The following is a 13,452-nucleotide window of genomic DNA, read 5'->3' as shown; positions in this document are numbered from 1 at the left end:
GGCCTCTAGGGACAGAGATGCCATCATCCTCCTTTGCCACCTTTTCTATGATGGTTTGATGAGGTTAAAAACCCCGACGACCAGGGTTCCACTCTATCCTTCTCCTAAACATTTGTTCTGTTTCTTTGCCTTTAGGAGTGCTGGGTGTGTATTGTCAGGCCTATTGTAAAGGATGGTGTAAAGTAACCATCCAAAGGTTGGTTACTTTACACGACCCTTTGGATGACTTCTGTACATAGCACTCTTGCTATGAGTAATTCCTTGGTAGAAATAGGCTCTATGGAGAATTGTCTCCTTGGACCCTTCATGTAGCTCACGACTTTTATTATGGAAATAAATGAATAAAAGGCTGCAATTGTGGACAGACACAAATATGCTTGGACATGGCTATCTCTAATCTTGTGTGGCTCAAAATAACTTCCCGAGTCTTCATTTTCAGAGTGTTCTCACCCAAAAAGGTACCAACTTGGGCATGGAAAGGCCTGTTTCTCCTGGACTCCTGGACGTGCCAGCCGTCGAGACAGGGAAGACCCACTGATGTCTTCAGGATTTGTCCATCACCCTGGGGACTGTCTGGCCTGCTGGCAGGTGACAGTGGCCTGTCCAAAAGTGTGAGCTACCTGATGATGAACCAGATGCAAGGGCAGGACTGTCTTCTGAGAGATGTCTCCCCCTCGGTCCTTCTGTCGCTTCAGACATTCCAGGTGGAAGTAGGCTCTTTGACCTGCAAAGCCAGCCAGAGAGCCAGGATCAGGGCAGGAAAACAGGACGCTGGCCTGTGACAATTCACACTCTGGTGGGGTGCCAGGAGCAGTAACTATGGCCCGAGACACTCCTCCTTTCCCCTCCCCTCGTCTGAGACGTATTCTGGTGTCCAGGGCTCATCCCTGCACACTCTGTCTTTGGAATGTTGTCTCCTTGCTTTGGAAATGCCCCCACTGTGTGGGGCTGGTTTGAGGCAGGCCACAACGATTTCCCAATCGTCCCTGACCAGTGTTCTCTTGGGAGTAACCGCCGACCACATCCAGAGAGCGAGTGGTGCATTTACCTAGTGAGGCAGAGCGGAGGAAACCCCTCTTTGGAGATTGCCGGATGTCCCTCTTGTCCTCCTCTGGGAGCATCAGTTGCCGATTTTCGTCATCCTGGTAGGAGAGCCTGGAACAGAGAGCTCATGGGGCTTGTTCCTGGAGGCTGAGAAGTGGCCACCCACAGGGACAGCTGCACCCCCAGAAAGCACTTTGCTCTGATCCTTAGTGAAGGGACGCCCACTTTGTGCTTACATGCAGGTTTGGGGAAGTTGCCTACCCAAGAAGTTCTGGCCTGCCCCTGGCGTCTTCCAGGCCTGCTCAGTGGGAATGGCCAGCTCCTCACCCACAGCCTGTCTCATAAGCCTGCAGTTCTGACTTGGGGCAGTGAAGGCACACTGGGGTCAAAGGTGTTGAGAAAACGGAAAGAATCCTAGGCCCATGAAGTTCTTTTGGGGAATGGCCTTGGCTCCCGTGTTTGCATGAGCTGATGCTGTTTTCCCCAGTGACCCTCAACTTTCGCCCAAACTTATGCCCGCCCCCCGATTTCTCCCGCCCTGCCACCCCCTCATCAGCAAGAGCACATAAGCAGCTGCCTACAACCACTCTACTGTCACTCAGTAGGTGAACAGCAGGGCTGCGAGGGACCTCATGGGGCATCTAGTCTATGGCTTCCAGGCCTTTGATGGAAACTCGATGAGAAGTAGATTTGACAGCTTCTCATCACGCACAGACACACCTGATGGAATGAAGCCTCATGCCCTTTGCTTACCCTCAGTGCATGCATTGCACCCTGGTGAGTCCCAGTCCACTTTAGTCTGTTCTATTTTTATTAAAATTTTGATTCACAATCTCTGCTGGGTCAGCCTGCAGTTCAAGAAGCACGGCTGCATTCCAACCTCATTCCCAGATGAGACCACTGACTTGCTGGTCCCTGGTGCCACCCTACACCTCTGAGGGTGACTCCACGCCTGCTCATGGCACAGCACAGAGACTTGGATGATTTATAGATGTGCAGGAAGGCTGGTAGAGTGCAGACCGCAGTATTTATACCTTCAAGACTTGCTCTTACTCTCAGCTAGCTAAGGCCTCCCTATTATATTTTCTTCTTATGCAAATCACCCCGGCTCTTGCAGATCCAGCTAGTATTTGACCCTGTGCATGGTACCTACTAAGGTCACCCTGCCCTCAACCTTCTCTGAATGCCTGTACCCTTCGGGGTTCTGCCACTCTAGGGCAATTAATGAGAAACTCTCTGTGTTATCTTCCTCTCCTGAGACCCTCTTAGTTTACTAGTTTGTGGGATCTCCTTAAGGCATGATTTAGCAGGTGCCTCGGTGCACCAAGCACTCTAGAAAACCAACATAGGTTAAATTATATGCTTTTCCTGATTTCTAGGGAAGGTGGTCAGGTATTAATTTGTATTCCCTAAAAATCAATTTAGAGACTGTTATCTCATAAGGAGCTTTGGGTATTTCCCTTTTTTATATTGACTGTGTTTCACTGAGTCAGAAAAGTAGAAGGTCTGTCACCCCCACCGCCCCATTTTGCTGATGGGGACATGAAGGCACAGGGCAGTTGAGTGATTTGTCAAGCGCCGCTGGTTGGGACTCTTTCCATGCTTTTCCTTACTCACTCGATTCCTCTTTCTATGCTGGGGAAAAAGAGGTGCTTCTGCTACTCTTCCCATCCAGTTCCTGAGGAGAAAGCACTGGACCCCAGGAAGCCACATGCTGTGCTGGCCTGGCTGCCGCTCTCCCCACACTCCTCAGGGTGGGGCACCTGGTGTCCCCTCCCACCACCTCCAGCCACACCTTTCCTGTCTTCAAAAGTCTGCAAGGCTAGTCCTTCCTCACTCTGACATCTTTTCAGGAAAGCTTCTAAACACTGTGTCTCAAACTGCTGTAAATGCCACCCACAGTCATAAGACGTTTCACAAGGTGACCCCCAGATGCACACATCTATTGGCAATGAAACAAGTGTTTCCCAACACAGTGCTTACCTTTGTGACATTTGATGCATTCTGATAGTTTCTGTTGTGCTGTGCTGCGCTATGCTATTCTTCTAAGGGTTAGTCATAACTGACCAAATGGATGTCACCACCTTCTAATGGATCTAGATCCGCAGCTAAAATCCTCCAAAAATTCCAGCAAGGACAAAAATCTCAGGCCTGGCTTTGCCCTCTTCTGGGCAGCTTTATTATAAGCAGTGTCTTGAAACACTTGTGTAATTGTCAATAGATGTATGTGTACACTGAATCTCACCAGAAAACATTTTTATGACTGTTGGTTACAGCCTAAAACGTTTAAGAAACAATGTTGAGGAATTTTTCTGGTCAGGAAAGCCCAAACTAAAAAGCATCGTGTGTGCGTGTGTGTGTGTGCGCCCGCGTGTGTGTGTGTGATGGGGGCTCCCGCTCCCCTAAGGAGATAACAGAGGCCGTGCAGATGTTTTCTCTGTGATCTCCTCTCCAGCAAATTATGCCCAGAGGAGGGATCTCAGGGACCTGCCCCTGCCTCCTCACATCTGTTCCCACACCAGGGCTTGGCTGGGAGAGGGCAGCTCACATCTCTGTGGAGAGCAGGCTGGGCTCACTGCAGGACTCCTATGTTGTGGGTTCATCTTCACTTCATAGGTTTTGTCCTGGGACCCAACCCCCCTCCTGACATGCCATGGCTATCTGGCCTTCCTGGAAGTGACACCTACAATATCCAAGACGGAGAAAAACATCAGGAACTGCCAACACTTTTCCTCTTTCCTCAGTAAGCAATGCATTAAACATGCACACATGTGACATGCACACACACACGTGCACATCTGTACACATGTACACACACGTACACATCTGCACACATGCACACACGTGCACAGCTACACACATGCGAACAGGTACACACCTGCACACATGCATACACACGTGCACACATGCACACATGTGCAAACACACATACACACGTGCACATCTGTACACACGTGCACATCTGCACACATGCACACACGTGGCACACAGTACACATGTGTGCACACACCTGCACACCTGCACACATACATACATGCACATCTGCACACATACATACATGCACACACACGTACATATCTGCACACACGCACACACGTGGACATCTGCACACACACATACATACATGCACACATGCACACTCACACACACATCTGCACACATGCATATACACATGCACATCTGCACACACATGCGGACATGCATGCAATTACTGTGGCCTTGTACTCCTGTGGTGGCTGATGAAGCCATGGATCCATGGAAGTGTTAAGATTAGGGTGAGGCCTCCATGTGGCAGGTTGTCTGGTGTGGAGCCAAGGAGATCTGAGTCCTGACCTCAATTCACTTATCTGTTGGTCCAAGTCACTTGGTGCACCCCTTGCCTTAGTTTCCCTTTATATGAAATTGAAGTGACATTTGTCCGGCCTGACCCAGAGGCCTATAGTGAGTCACAAATGAGGCAACAGACGAGACAGTGCTTTGAGACTGGGAAGAGACAGCTTTGACAGTGGGTCCTGGGCTGTGCCATAAAGGGCAGGGTGGGCCTGTGACGAGGCTGCTGTCCCACCCCCAGCTGCAATAGCAGGGTCTTTGGGCATTTGTTTGGCACAGCTGAGATGTCCCTGGCATCCTATTTTGATGGTGCCCTTGATTCTGACACCAGCTCCCTAGAGTAAAGGCACAGGCAGGAAGCTACCTAGAGGGGTTTGCAACCCTCCCACACCAGGACGTGCCTTTCCCTGCTGGGATAGGGCCTTCTGCTCACAGGGTTGTGTCTTCTTTAGCTCTGGGCCACAAGATCTTTTCCCATCTGTGCTCAGCTCAGTGCCTCCCTCTGTCTTGCTTCTGACCCACTTTACCCTCAGACCCCTGAGGGCATCAGGGAAATATCCTGGTCCATCCTCTCAGAGCTGAAAGCTGGATCAGTGCCCCTGGCTTTGAGCCTCTCAGGCAGGGGAGGGGCAGTTCTTTCTCGGGTCAGCCTACAGATTGCCACCTGCCCCACAGTGGAAGGAAAGATGAGAGGTGGGAGCTCCAGGAGGATTGGGAGGGGAGGGAGGTGGAGTGGGCTTTGGTGAGGCACGGAGGGAGGAGCTGGAGACGCAGAGCAGCAGCAGGCAGGCAGCAGCACTTCTGGGGCCACCGGGCACAGGACGTGCTGGCCCATCCTCAGCACAAGCAATGCTAGGGCCTGAGCTGCCGTTAGCCTTGAGCAGTGACGCAGAGGACAAGGCCCGGGAGCTGGAACGCGGGCTATGTTTCTCTTTACCAAGCTGAAGCTTGGCACCCTGTGTGTTGTTTGTACCCACTGCAGTGGGCAGAGGGAACCGACATTTCATGAGCACTGACTGTGTGCTGGGCACTGTGCCGGGTGCTTTACATGTATTTTGCTCTGTGGAGAGATGTATCTGTGGGGACAAGGAAATCCCCTGGAGTCTCCTCCCCCAACTCCTCTAAACATCCCTCTCCCCTTATGTCACAGAGAACAAAGCTTCACATGAAAATGCCCTTAGAGGGCAGGGACTTAATTCACCCTGAGATGCTAAAGATGGACGTGGAGCCCTCCTTAAGCAGAAGCTTCATGAGGCCAGAGGGGAGAAGGGGTATGGGGACCGAGCCAGGACCTCTCTGGAATGAGAGTCTCCTGACCTAGTTTCAGGCAAGTCAAGTCGGAGAATTCCTTTCTGACCACACTCAGGGGAGAAAGGAGAAGTGGGTCAGAGAGTGACCTTCTTGCTCCTGACGTTTTCTCCATTTGCTTCCATAGAAAATACTCAGGAGGCCAAGGGGCCATATGTTGGGGTAATGGGTTCTGGGCCCTGACACTGTCCTCCTACCTCTCTGACCATTTCCTCTCTCTTCCTTTGTGGACTTCTCTCGCAGGTGTCCATCTCTGTCCATCACGGGGACTCCACCAGGGAGGGTGGGAGGAGGAAGCCAGGGATCTGGGGTGATCTGAGGGCAGCCTGAGAGGATTGAATGAGAGGGAGGGGGCAGGAGTGAGGGCCAGCTGCATTGATTACAGCCTGAGAGGATTGAATGAGAGGGAGGGGGCAGGAGTGAGGGCCAGCTGCATTGATTACAGCCTGAGAGGATTGAATGAGAGGGAGGGGGCAGGAGTGAGGGCCAGCTGCATTGATTACAGCCTGAGAGGATTGAATGAGAGGGAGGGGGCAGGAGTGAGGGCCAGCTGCATTGATTACAGCCTGAGAGGATTGAATGAGAGGGAGGGGGCAGGAGTGAGGGCCAGCTGCATTGATTACAGCCTGAGAGGATTGAATGAGAGGGAGGGGGCAGGAGTGAGGGCCAGCTGCATTGATTACAGCCTGAGAGGATTGAATGAGAGGGAGGGGGCAGGAGTGAGGGCCAGCTGCATTGATTACAGCCTGAGAGGATTGAATGAGAGGGAGGGGGCAGGAGTGAGGGCCAGCTGCATTGATTACAGCCTGAGAGGATTGAATGAGAGGGAGGGGGCAGGAGTGAGGGCCAGCTGCATTGATTACAGCCTGAGAGGATTGAATGAGAGGGAGGGGGCAGGAGTGAGGGCCAGCTGCATTGATTACATTGATTCATATGAAATTGCTGATATTTGATCATTTTTACCTCTAAAAATCATAATTTCATCTGGTTCAAACTAAAACGTCAAAGCTTGCTTCAGTAAGGCTCATGTCCCACTGGACTTGTAGCCAGACGGTTGGGAGTGCAGGGTGCTTACAGGAAGGTGACTGGAAACCCTGTGGCAGGGCTCCTCTGCGCACTTTGTAGCATCGCGGTTACAGAAGAGAGGTGCAGGGGACCCATGGGGAATCCTATATAGCCACAAAGTCACGCTTTTCCAGCTGAAAAGTGTATAGCTGACTGAAAACATCTGTCACTATTGCAGGAGGACAGAGAAGTACAGCAAATCTCTGCATCTCCAAGACTGGGAAGCCATCTCTGGGGTGATCTTGCAGAGCAGGCCGTGTAGTTCCATCATTGTGTGGATCTGCACAGCAGGCTGTAATGCAGAGCCACTGCTGGAGCTTTAGAAATAGAGTTGTCAAATGGTTGGTTCTTCAAAGATATGCCTACAAAACTCTCTGCAAAAACAAAAGGCTTGCTATAAGGAAGTCTCCACTGCAGGGCAGCGGATGAGCAGCTTACCACCTGTGGATCTTAGTCAAGTCAATCTCTCTGAGCCTGTTTCCTCATCTATAAACGGGGATGATAATGCCTACCTCTTAAGACTGTGCATAGCTTGCTTGGGCTGTCATACTGAATATCACAGACTGGGCAGCTTAAATAACAGAAATGCATTTTCTCCCAGTTCTGGAGGCTGGAAGTCTGAGATTCAGATGCTGTCAGGGTTGTTTTCTGGGGAGGGCTCTCTTCCTGGCTTGTGGATGGCTGCCTTCTTGCTGTGTCCTCACGTGGCCTCTTCTCTATGTACACGCAGAGAAAGACATCTGTAACATCTGTTCCTTTTCCTGTAAGGACACTAGTCCTGTCAGATTAAGGTCTCATGCTTACAACCTCATTTAACCTTTATACCTCCCTACAGCCCCTGTCTTCAAGTAGTCATATTAAGGGTCAGGGTTTCCATATGTTAATTTTAGGGGGACACAAATCGATTCATTATAGACTGTTTTGAGGCTCACAGGACATAGATTATGCTCCGAAAATGGTAACTCTTTGGATGTGCGTCATCCAGGAGGCCTAACAGGTTGCAGGGAATGAGGCTGATGGAGAAAAATCTGACCAAAGACCAAGATATCCCCAGGTCCTTGGAAGAGAACTGAACATGAGCACCAGATGCCACTCGACAGTGTCAATATTTCACTGCACCTGGATTTATGCTTGAATCCACTGTTTAATAACTACCTGTGGCTTTCTTTCCTTAGTGCCAACTTCTCTCTCACTTCCTGGATTCAGTCATCCCCCCCAACTGTGCCTTGTCTCCTTCCCTGCTAGTCAATGAGCTCAGGCCTCTGTCCTTGATGGCTTGGCTGTGAACAGTAGCTTCCTGCCTGAACTTTTGCCTTTATCCACTCAAATCCACTCACACCACAGACAGGCTGATCATGTACAATGTAGACTAGATCCTGTCACTTCCTTATTTGAAATGTTTCAGTGACTTCTATGATTTTAAGATAAACCCAAGCTTGTTAACAGGCTCACAAGGCCGACACCACCCACTCTAACCCCCATGTCCCTTGGCCTGGGTGCTTGCCACTCACCCACAAGTTTCACCCTCAGACTCAGATGCTTCTGGGTCTCTGCCTCTTTCTCTGCCCACTCCTGTTTGCTCCCACACCCTTGCCCCGGACTGACTTTTCAGATCCCAGATTCCAAGTCACACCACCCTCTGGGGCCTTTTCTTGGAGTTGGGTCAGGCTTCATGTGTCCACGGGGCACCTGTTCCTCCTGTCCTGACAGTTACCTCACCGCACTGATTCTCTGTCCGCTTTAGGCTTTGAGCTCCAGGAGACGGTTGGCTGTGCCTACAGTTTTGTTTATCGTGGTCCCTGGCACAGCGTCTGGTCCAGAACAGATGCTCAAGTACTGGCTGAATAAATTTTCCTTTATGAATCATTTTTAATATTTCTGCTCCTACGTTCACAGAAGGCTTACTCGCAATAGCCCAAAGGTAGAGACCACTCAAGCATTCCCTGATGAATGAATATGTAAACAGTGTGGTCTACTCATACAATGGAATATTATCTACCCTTGAAAGGGGATGGAATTCTGACACATGCTATGTCATGGATGAACCTTGAGGGCATCACGTGAAGTGAAATAAGCCAGACACAAAAGAACAAATATTGTATGAATTCACTTCTCCTTCTCCTTCTTCTTCTCCTTTTTTGAGACAGAGTCTTGCTCTGTTGCCCAGGCTGGAGTGCAGTGGCGCGATCTCAGCTCACTGCAACCTCCGCCTCCCAGGTTCAAGCAATTCTCCTGCCTCAGCCTCCCGAGTGGTGACAGTTGCCCAGCAATGTGAACATGCTTAATGCCACTGTGTCGTGTTGCCCAAAATGGGTAAGATGGTAAATTCTGTGTTATGTATATTTTACCACAATAAAAATAACTGTACTAAAACACTGTTTATGCAATTCCAAGTGACAAAACTAAAACCCCCAGGTAATACTCTAGAGAGACAGAAATGGATCAGGGTACCCTGCTGGGGGCTGTGGTCAAGATTCCAGAGCCCATGGTTGGTAGGTCACATAAAGGTCCCCACCATGGCTGGTCTTAATGCCACTAGATGGCCTCAGGTTACTCTTCCACCTGCTCCAGACCCAGCTGCTCATTTTTGTGTTCATGTCAACTGAGATATTTAAAAAGAACACCCAGGGCTTCATGAAACTGTTCTCCGAGTCTACTCACCAGGCTGCCTGCTAAGCAAGAGTGCCTTGAAATAGGCTTTGCTGCAGGTCCAGAAAGGAAACGTCCTTAAAGGCCCAGCAGCAGACTGTTTCCAAAGATGACCATACCTGCAGCTCCCATCTGGCAGGATTTTTGCAAGATCTTATCTCTCCTCCTATCAAGGGGGAGCGTCTGTCAGCATCCCTTTCCCTTCCCCTTCCCCTTCCCCTGAGTCTGAGACTGCAGAAGTGAGGTTGTGTGGCTTCTGAGGCCGTGCCATGACAAAGATCCTGTCTCTGGGGACACCAGTTGCCACACAACGAAGAAACTCAAGATAAGAGATTGAGTTAGGAAGTGTCCACTCTCACCACTCCTATTTAACATAGTACTGAAAGTCCCAGCCAGAGCAATCAGGCAAGGGGTGGGGGTGGGGGGACGTGTGTGGACCAGGCAGGCATCGTGTGAGTGATCCTCAGCTTAGCCCAGCTGCTGGCCACTGGGACTTCATTCAAGAACACCCAGGCTGACGCTATGTGGGACAGAGTAGGCTAGCCAGATGCAGCCCCACCTGCTGGCCCATGAATCATTAGGAATAATCCATCATCGCAGAAGTGCCTTGATAGGATTTCCTGCAACTTCAAGAAGGAAACGTCCTTAAAGTCCCCAGTGGCAGACTGTTTCCAAAGATGACCATACCCGCAGCTCCTGCCTGGTAGGAGTTTTGCAAGGAGACCTTATCTCTCCTGCCATCAAGGGGTATGGGAATAGAGAACCAAAACCATGTTTTCTACCAAATGGAACACACAGAGCGTAGAACTGTATTGCAGAGCACTCTGGCACGCCCCCTCCAGCTTGTATTCCCTGTGATGCTATTAAACAAGAAACAAACAACAACAACAACAACAACAGAAAAAGGATATCAGCCTGCAGCTCCTCATCCCATGCTTCACCTGTTTCGTCTCTCTGTGCATGTGTCTGGTGTGTGTCGGTAGGCACGCACAGTTGGCCATGCTGTTTGTCAAGCATGTAACATCTGTGGTTTTTCCCTTTTGACTTTATATCATTCATTTACACACTTGACAAATATTTATTGAGAGCTTCTCTATGCCCATCACTGGGGATTTAGAATTAAATGGCTACATACTGTTTTTTCACACTTTGGGCTATAATTTATATCATCATTGCCTTGAAATTGCTTTTTGAGTTAAATACAAACTGAACCAGGTGTGTCTCTCCTTGTCTTTCTAGAACTTTTAGCTCCAAAGACTTTATGGTCGCTTATACTATGATCTGTGGTATCACACTATAAAGTAACCATTAAAACTATGGGGAAAGGAAAAGAAATGTACCATGAACCCAGTGTAATAGAATTAGTCTAACTACCCATGTAGCTCTGCTATTTCAGGCAAGATAAAAACAAAGCACCACAGTGAATTAGTCATTCCCATTGCTTAATTACAGCAGCACATCACCTGCCTGAAGAAGAGGGAGGTCAGACCTCACCAGGTGGGAGCAGTTGAGGGTGAATCTGAGGTGAGGAGCTGAAGGCAGCATGGAGGCTGGTGTCCGCTCTGCCAAGGGGCTTGGCTGTGAAGAGGACAGAGAGAGAGGGTATGTTGTGGTGGGGATGGGTGGTCAGATGGGAGACACTCTTTGGCTGCAGATGGGATGACTGCAGAGAGGTAGAAATTGAGAATTTAGAGGGAGGCGGCTGACAAATGGTGCAGGGTCTCTGAGGAGGCCTGGGGCTGAGACCTGGAACGCCCCCGGGACGGGCCTTCAAAGAGATGAGTTGCAGTATTTCCGCCTTGTGACAAGGGGGAAGAAAAAGGAGGTTTGTGGGTTTGGAAGGGTAGAAAACAGGCGCTTCCTGGCCGGCAGTTTCTGTTTTTTCAGTTTAAAGTATGAGAGGAGATGAGAGTGTGGGAGAGGGGGGTTGGAGGTTTGAAAGAAATGGAAAAAGTGCTGATACCCTTGTGGGACCTGCTGATGGTCTATTCCAGGTCAGACTGCCGCACCTCTGAATCTAGGGGCAGATGGAAGAAAAAAAACAGGTCCCAACAACAGCATCCCCAGGGCCTTTGCCCAGTCTTCAGAGCAGGCCCCTGATCCCACAAACACCTGCCTTCTAAACTCTTGGAGATTAGGCCTTCAGGCTCTCCTGCACCTGCTTTTCTGAGCGTGGTGATTCGTGGAGACTTAGAGACAGGCAGGAGGCTCAGCTCATGGGGCCGCTTGGAAGATTCTGCAGGGTGGAGCAGTTGGTGGGAGGGGAGAGGTTGTCCTTTGAGTAGGAGACCTAAGGAGGAGAGGGAACAAGAGCCAGCCCATTCTGGAGGCTGCCCCCTTGATTCCGCCTGTAATCTGCTTGAATGTGATCTGATCCTTGGGAGTAAATTTAAAATATGCCGAGTCTTAGGTAGCTTTTAAAGAGACTCTTCAGCACTAGCTGAGATCATTATTCAATGAAAACCAAAAGCGCTATTGAAGAAAACACAACCAGCAAATAACATGTTGGCAAGGATGTGGAGAAATTTGAACCCTTGTGCATTGCTGGGAGGAATGTAAAATGGTGCAGCTGCTGTAGAAAATGGTGTGGTGCGGCCGGGCGCAGTGGCTCATGCCTGTAATTCCAGCACTTTGGGAGGCCAAGGTGGGCAGATCACCTGAGGTCAGGAGTTCAAGACCAGCCTGGCCAACATGGCGAAACCCTGTCTCTACTAAAAATACAAAAAGTAGCTGGGGGTGGTGGCACGCGACTGTAATCCCAGCTACTTGGGAGGCTGAGGCAGGAGAATTGCTTGAACCTGGGAGGCGGAGGTTGCAGTGAGTGAGATCTCACCACTGCGCTCCAGCCTGGCAGCAGAGCAAGACTCTGCCTTAAAAAAAAAAAATGGTGTGATGATTCCTCAAAAGATGAAACACAGGTTTACTATATTATCCAGCAATTCCCTCTCTGGTTATTTACCCAAAATAAGCAAAAGCAAGGACTTCGACAGATATTTGTACCCTTATGTCCATAGAAGGTTTTATTTACAATAGCCAAAAGGTAGAAACAACCCAAATGTTCAGTGATTGATGGATGGATAAATAGAATGTGATATATACTTATTGTGGAATATTATTTAGCTTTTAAGGGGAAGAAACTTCTGATGCATGCTACAACCTGAATGAACCTTGAAGATATGCTAAGAGAAATAAATTAGTCATAATAAGATAAATATTCTATGATTTCACTTATATGATGTACCTAGAGTAGTCAAATTCAAATGAAATTCTTCTGAATTTGACTATAGAAGGTAGAATAGTGGTTAACAGGGCCAGAGAGTAGAGACACAACATACCAAAATCTGTGGGATGCAACTAAAGCAATGATAAGAGGAAAGTTTATAGCATGAAACACCTACATCAAGAAGTTAGAAAAATGTCAAATTAACAATTTAATATTGCACCTAGAGAAACAAGAACAAACTGAACCCAAATCTAGCAGAATAAAAGAAATAACCAAAATCAGAGCATACCTGGATGAAATTGAGACCCAAAAATCCATACAAAGACTCACTACAAACAAAAGCTTGTTCTTTGAAGAAATCAACAAGATTGATAGACCATTAGCTGGATTAACAAAGATAAAGAGAGAAGTTCCAAATAAGCACAATCAGAAACGACAAAGGTGATATTACAACTAATCTCACAGAAATACAAAAAATCCTCAGAGAGTATTATGAACACCTCTATTTTCTATACACAAAGTAGAAAATTTAGAGGAAGTGGAAAAATTCCTGGAAATACATAACCTTCCAAAACTTCATTAGGAAGAAATCAAAACTCTTCACAAACCAATGCCAAGTTCTGAAATTGAGTCAGTAATAAAAAACTTACCAAACACAAAAGCCTCTGACCTGATGGATTCATAGCTGAATTTTAGCAGACATACAAGAAGAGTTGGTACCAATCCTGTTGAAACTACTCCAAAAAATTGAGGAGAAGAGACCCCTTCCTAACTCATTCTATGAAGCCAGCATGATCCTGATACCCAAATCTGGCAAAGATCACAACAAAAAA

At 48.6% G+C, this 13,452-nt stretch overlaps 1 protein-coding gene across 1 annotated transcript; it reads right to left on the bottom strand.

Moving 5' to 3' along the window:
* Positions 1-205: 205 nt before the first annotated feature.
* Positions 206-3,625, bottom strand: LOC129136501 (voltage-dependent L-type calcium channel subunit alpha-1C-like). The gene is made up of 3 exons (XM_063786239.1): positions 3,593-3,625; positions 1,049-1,155; positions 206-724 (listed from the first exon to the last, which is right to left on the bottom strand). Coding segments are annotated over exons 1-3 (276 nt in total). The 5' UTR covers positions 3,595-3,625; the 3' UTR covers positions 206-557.
* Between the last annotated feature and the right edge of the window lie 9,827 nt (positions 3,626-13,452).

The sequence above is a fragment of the Pan troglodytes genome, chromosome 10 (genome assembly GCF_028858775.2).
Source record: "Pan troglodytes isolate AG18354 chromosome 10, NHGRI_mPanTro3-v2.0_pri, whole genome shotgun sequence".
Lineage (NCBI taxonomy): Eukaryota > Metazoa > Chordata > Mammalia > Primates > Hominidae > Pan > Pan troglodytes.
This window is presented reverse-complemented; position numbering and strand designations above follow the sequence as displayed.

Excerpts from the sequence above, each read along its gene's own strand:
- LOC129136501 (XM_063786239.1), bottom strand. Across the intron at positions 725-1,048 it reads CCTCCGCTCTGCCTCACTAG|GTCAAAGAGCCTACTTCCAC; the intron begins GTAAATGCACCA and ends CTGGCTTTGCAG.